Below are 6,223 nucleotides of genomic sequence, written 5' to 3' on the forward strand. Positions count from 1 at the left end.
CAAACAAAATCTTAGCATTGCAAAAGAAGTAGGGGATAGGGCAGGGGAGGGAAGAGCCTATGGTAATCTCAGCAACATTTATCAAAGGCTGAGCAATTTTAAGCAAGCCATAGAGTACTGCAAACAAGATCTTAGTATTGCGAAAATTGTAGGCGATAGGGCCGAGGAGGGAAGGGCTTATGGTAATCTTGGCAGTGCTTATAATGGTCTGGGCTATTTTAAGGAAGCCATAGAGTACCACAAACAACGGCTTAGTATTGCGAAAAAAGTAGCGGACAGGGCCGGGGAAGGTAGAGCCTATTGCAATCTCGGAAACGTTTATCAAAGTCTGGGAAATTTTAAGGAAGCGATAGAATATTACGACCAACATATTAGTATTGCAAAAGAAGTAGGGGATAGGGCCAAGGAAGGAAGCGCCTATGGCAAACTCGGCAACGTCTATGAGTGGTTGGCGATTATAAGCAAGCCATAAAGTACCGCAAACAAGACGTTAGTATTGCAAAAGAAATAGGGGATAGGGTCAGGGAAGGAAGAGCTTATTGCAATCTTGGCAATGCTTATCAAAGTCTGGGAGATTTCAAGCAAGCCTTAGAGTACCGCGTACAACATCTCAGTATTGCGAAAGAAGTAGGGGATAGGGCAGGGGAAGGAAAAGCCTATGGCAATCTCGGCAACACTTATCAAAGTCTGGGAGATTTCAAGCAAGCCATAAAGTACCACCAACAAGATCTTCGCATTGCAAAAGAAGTATGGGACAGGGTCGGGGAAGGAAGAGCTTATTGCAATCTTGGCAATGCTTATCAAAGTCTGGGAGATTTCAGGCAAGCTATAGAGTACCACAAACAACATCTCAGTATTGCGACAGAACTAGGGGATATTTCCGGGGCAGGAAAAGCCTATGGCAATCTCGGCAACGCTTATCAATGTCTGGGAGATTTTAAGCAAGCCTTAGAGTACACAAGACAAGATCTTAATATTGCAAAAGAAGTTGGGGATAAGGCTGCGGAGGGAAGAGCGTATGGCAATCTCGGCAACGCTTATCAAAGTCTGGGTGATTTCAAGCAAGCGATAAAGTACCACAAACAAGATCTTAGCATTGCAAAAGAAGTAGAGGATAGGGTCGGGGAAGGGGGAGCCTATTGCAATCTCGGCAACGCTTATCAAAGTGTGGGCAATTTTGCGCAAGCCATAGAGTACCATAAACAGGATCTTTGCATTGCAAAGGAAGTAGGGGATAGGGCCGGGGAGGGAAGAGGGTTTTGCAATCTAGGCAACGCTTATAAAGGTCTGAGGAAGTTCGAGCAAGCCATAGAGTACTACAAACAATATCTTTGTATTGCAAAAGACGTAGGGGATAGGGCCGGAGAATTAAGAGCCTATGGCAATCTCGGCAATGCTTATGACAATCTGGGCAGTTTTATTAAGGAAGCCATGGAGTGCCACAAACAATATCTTTGTATTGCGAAAGAAGTAGGTCATATAGTCTCGGCAGGAAGAGGCTATTGCAATCTAGGCACTTGTTTGGACAATCTGGGCATTTTTAAGGAAGCCATGGAATGCTACAAACAACATCTTATTATTGCAAAAGAAGTAGGTGATAGGGCCGGGGAAGGAAGAGCCTATTGCAATTTTGGCAATACTTATTATAATCTGGGCGATCTTGAGGAAGCCATGAAGTACCAACAACAACATCTTAGTATTACGATAGAAGTAGGAGATAGGGTCAACGAAGGAAGAGCCCATGGCAATGTCAGCAATATTTATGGCGATCTGGGCGATTTTGAAAAAGCCATGGAGTACAATAAAAAAGGTCTTAGTATTGCAAAAGAAGTAGGGGACATGGCTGGGCAAGGAAGAGCCTGTGGCATTCTTGGCAACGCTTATCGCCGTCAGGGTGATATTAAGCAAGCCTTAGAGTACACAAGACAAGATCTTGATATTGCAAAAAAACTTGGGGATAAGGCTGCGGAGGGAAGAGCGTATGGCGATCTCGGCAATACTTATTACGATATGGGCGAGCTTGAAAATGCACTTCTCTTTAGCAAACAACAGCTTAGCATTTCCAAGGAAAGGGAGGACCCAATAGGGCAGGGAATCGCATGTTATCGGATAGGTCGTATCCATGAATTTTCAGGCTCCTTGTGCAAAGCTCTAAACTACTATCGTCTAAGCGTAAATTATTATGATAAAACAAGGAGTCTTCTTCAGTCAGAAGATGAGTGGAAAATAAGCTTTCGTGACAAAACTCGGTTTGCTTACACCGCTCTATGGACAGCACTCTTGAAGAATGAAGATTTTCATGAGGCTTTGTTTGCTGCTGAGCAAGGACGAGCGCAGGCCTTGGCAGATATTTTAACGCTGCAGTACCGCGTTGATGACAAACCTTCAGCAGTTACGATGAAGGAAACTATCTCCGCTGTAATGAAAGATCTGTGTTCCCAAATAGTTTTCACAGCACTTGACGGGAACACAATCAGTTTCTGGTTGCTAAGAGAAGGTAGCGAGATAAAGTTTCGGCAAAAGGAACTTGAAAATGGAACTCCGGATTCATTAATGGAAACCTTTCATTCCTTGAGCTTATCTGTGAACTCTCTGCAGGCCTTGTATGATGTCTTAGTCAGTCCAATCGCGGACTTGCTCCAGGATGATGATTTAGTCTTTGTTCCTGATGGACCATTTTGGTTGGCTCCTTACTCTGCATTGAGTGACTCTGTCAGGATTCGAATTATTCCCTCGCTGACCGCTTTAAAAGTGATCGCTGGTGCAACTGACGAGTTCTACAGTAAGAGTGAAGCGCTGCTTGTGGGCGATCCGTACTTGGAAGAAGTCACTTACGGCACTGGTGAACCCATGTTTGAACAGTTGCCATGCGCGAAAAAAGAGGTGGAGGTGATTGGGGAACTTCTGCACACCTCGCCTCTCACTGGCAGAAATGCAACGAAGGCCGAGGTGCTGAAAAGAATGAAGTCAGTTGCTTTAATCCACATTGCTGCACATGGAGATGGCGAATTGGGAGAAATTGTTTTGGCCCCAAATCCCGAACGCACATCCCAGAAGCCCGAAGAGGAAGATTACATGTTAACAATGAGCGATGTTTATGCTGTTCGTCTTCAGGCAAGGCTGGTTGTGCTGAGTTGCTGTCACAGTGGCCAAGGAGAGGTGAAATCTGAGGGTGTGGTGGGAATAGCCAGGGCTTTCCTGTGTGCTGGTGCCCGGTCTGTTCTGGTGTCACTCTGGGCAATTGATGACGAGGCTACGTTGCTGTTCATGAAAATATTCTACCAACACTTGGCAGATAGAAAAAGTGCAAGTTTAGCTCTTCACCATGCTATGAAATCTCTTCGGGAGACAGAGAAGTATTCCGCCATTAAATACTGGGCGCCATTTGTGCTTATTGGCGATGACGTCACCTTTGAATTTGGGCAACACCGGCACGCAAAGAATGGTAAGTGCTGTTTAAATACAACTTTAATTACTAAAAAGCTGTACATTGTACATGTTTTAATCAACAAGTTGTCGAAAGGAGCAGGTACGTTCTTGACAAAGAAATGTTTTCAAAATCGGTCAACGAAGTAGTTTTTTTTTTTTTAGGAACTCCTTTGGCTAGTACCTGAAACATGTTTTTCTGCATTCACCAGGTCGAGTACTTCGGCCTTTGTGCAAATAGCTACTTTAGCTGCTTGAAACGTGCTATAAGACTGACATGAAATCGCTGATTGCCAGTTACGTATTACCCTGGGTGGCAGAGGAATTGTTTTTTCAAGGTCGAAGAGAACGGTCAGTGATTCTAAATACCCTAACGGTCGAGGACGAAAAAAATGCCTCTGGTCGCACGACCCCAGCACCTCATTTCCATACGTAGAGACAGTTCAGCATACTCGTCAAACCAGTTTTGGCCACCAAGCTGAGACTGGTTCCCATGAGACGCAGTGAAGCGCATCAAAAACCATTCCAGAAAATTGTGATTACAGTGATGACTATTCACTTCCATAGCTTTAATAATTTTGGAGGAATTTTAACAATATTTTATTGATTTGACGTGCATAAGATCGATTTATTTGATGATTTTTCTTTTTCCCTCAGAGCGAAACTTTATTGTTGAACGTGTTTAAAACAATCTTTCATACTGTAATAGTAAAGAGCTAGAGATCACTTTAGGTTGTGATCTCTAGCTCTTTGCTATTACAGTAGTGCAGAATGGAAGACTTCGAAATGCGAGAAACTTTATCTGTCCTTACCATTTTTCGTCCCTAACTCCTCCGTTTCCAGACAGAGTTGCAACAAATGTTGACGAGCTCAACTTCTTTATTTAATTCTTCCAACCGCTTTCAAACGAGCTTGAGTATCTACAAGCGCTCTCATGAGCGAATTGATAAGCAAAATAATTAAGTACAATAGACCTTATTCATAAATGGCGGTCAATTTATAATTCTTTTGTCGAAGTGCAAATTAGCCTACCAAGCCTCGATACCCTACAGTGAATTGAAAAGAATTCGTGCTCTAAAATGAGGCTTGGTAGTCTAATTTGCACTTCGACAAAAGCAACATAACCTGGCCGCCATTTATAAATAAGGTCTATTAAAGTGGATCTTTCCACGTTGTCAAAGCCGTTATGGTGCGTGAAGGCACTGAAGCAACTCGCCTGATTGGAACAAGCTTGGCCTTTTCCTCTCGTGCCGAAGACAGGCAACGCTGCTTGTCGCAACAACTGTTGAGAACCGGTTTTTCCATTTGTCCAACTCCCTCGAACGTAATGTCCAATCTGCGAACCAGGACAAATTCTGTCCCAATTTGATGACATGGAAATGAGGTTGTATGGTCGAGCGACCAGAGGACGTCTTTTTTCGTCCTCGACCGTTGATTAGTAATCGCTGAGCGTTCTATTAAACCTTGAAAAAAAATCCTCTGGCACCCTTGGTAGTTACGTATGGAAAGTGAAGTTAGCTTTTTAGGGCTTATAGTCTACATGTCATAGTAACACTGAGTTGAGTAGGAATTGTTGGTATTAAGTAAGCACAAACGGTTTCATGAGTTAATATAAAAGTCCGTTTTCCCAGTTAAGCCACTATTTGTGTACTTCTTTATTTATTTATTTTTTTTTCAGAACCGACGTCTAAAACGTGAAAAACTACTTGGCCACGGATACATGGATATGTCATTTTCCTTTCTTCGATTATGTGAGCTATTGAAAAAAAAAATCATGATACCCTTCGTACCTCAGTAGCGCAGGGTTAAGGTGATAAAAGATATGTAATATATTTTTAACGGTACGTTTGAAAACGTATTTTAGTTTATTTTAGTTTACATGTGCCATGAGATTTCGGTGGTATCAAGCTACTGTTGAATTCCTTACATTTGTGCCTTGTTGCGTTAGCAACTGTTTAAGGAACAAGGTTTAGATAATCACTTGATTTAAATCAAGGACTTGTCAAAACGGTTTGCTTCCATAACTGAGGATCTAGCCGTCGTATTACTTTGGTTCCTAAATACTTCAAAGTTACTCCAAGCCTTTGCAGTATATTTGTTGGGTATTAATTTTAAGTGAAGCTAGTGACAAGTATAAGTCTGTCGTTTCATATATCAAATGTTTGTATTCAATATAAAGTACAGTTTCGAGGAAGGTGTATTTTCTGAGATTCTGTAACTAAGGTTGGCCAAAGCTAAATAAGTAAATTAATCATTTTTTGGGGGCAAAAATCTATAAGCTAAAAAATACCTAGGAACGTAGAAATGTCTAGAGATTACCTAAGAGTAAGAATCTGGTGTCAGCGTCGGAAAATTGTCAATTTTTAAACTAAGGAAGCAATAGACCAAAATCGACTAAAGCCCGGTTTACACTAGAGACACTTTTTGGCACGGCTCGGGTGAAATTGGCACGGGTCCCAAAGAAAAAGTTTCGGCTCGGATAAAATTTGCAGTGTAAACAACTTGTCAGTACCAAATTTCATCCGTGCCGAACCAAAATTCTTACCCGTTCTGGGACCTTCGGCGAGGTAGTCCGAGCACGGGTAAAAATGGCACGGGTGCTGAAAAAATAGGCATGGTTCGGATAGAACAAGTAGTGTAAACACTTTAAAGGGCCAAATTTGAGCCTTAATTCATATAGGCTAGCGGTTTTTTGCGTATATTTCAAGATGGCTGCTCATTCCCCACCAAAATCACGCGGACGTTCTTGATTATAATTGAACTGTGCATGTCTACAAGAGAAGTTACCCGGGCCCAA

At 42.3% G+C, this 6,223-nt stretch overlaps 2 protein-coding genes across 2 annotated transcripts in view; both read left to right on the top strand.

Moving 5' to 3' along the window:
* Positions 1-475, top strand: part of LOC138024494 (G-protein-signaling modulator 2-like) — a 31,891-nt gene extending 31,416 nt beyond the window's left edge. Inside the window, exon 6 of the mRNA XM_068871705.1 lies at positions 1-475. This exon is cut by the window's left edge and continues 449 nt beyond it. Coding sequence (XP_068727806.1) covers positions 1-472 — 472 coding nt within the window. The 3' untranslated portion in view covers positions 473-475.
* A 78-nt stretch (positions 476-553) lies between these two features.
* Positions 554-6,223, top strand: LOC138023119 (tetratricopeptide repeat protein 28-like). Its single transcript, XM_068870150.1, has 3 exons — positions 554-581; positions 626-3,445; positions 5,105-6,223. Exons 1-3 carry the CDS (start codon positions 554-556, stop codon positions 5,122-5,124), a joined length of 2,868 nt encoding a protein of 955 aa, XP_068726251.1. The 3' UTR covers positions 5,125-6,223.

The sequence above is a fragment of the Montipora capricornis genome, chromosome 11 (assembly GCF_036669925.1).
Source record: "Montipora capricornis isolate CH-2021 chromosome 11, ASM3666992v2, whole genome shotgun sequence".
NCBI lineage: Eukaryota > Metazoa > Cnidaria > Anthozoa > Scleractinia > Acroporidae > Montipora > Montipora capricornis.

Coding starts and splice junctions, on each gene's coding strand:
- LOC138023119 (XM_068870150.1), top strand. CDS start 554: ATGCTTATCAAAGTCTGGGAGATTTCAA. Junction 582..625: donor CAAAGTCTGGGAGATTTCAA/GCAAGCCTTAGA, acceptor GTATTGCGAAAG/AAGTAGGGGATAGGGCAGGG. Junction 3,446..5,104: donor ACACCGGCACGCAAAGAATG/GTAAGTGCTGTT, acceptor TTTTTTTTTCAG/AACCGACGTCTAAAACGTGA.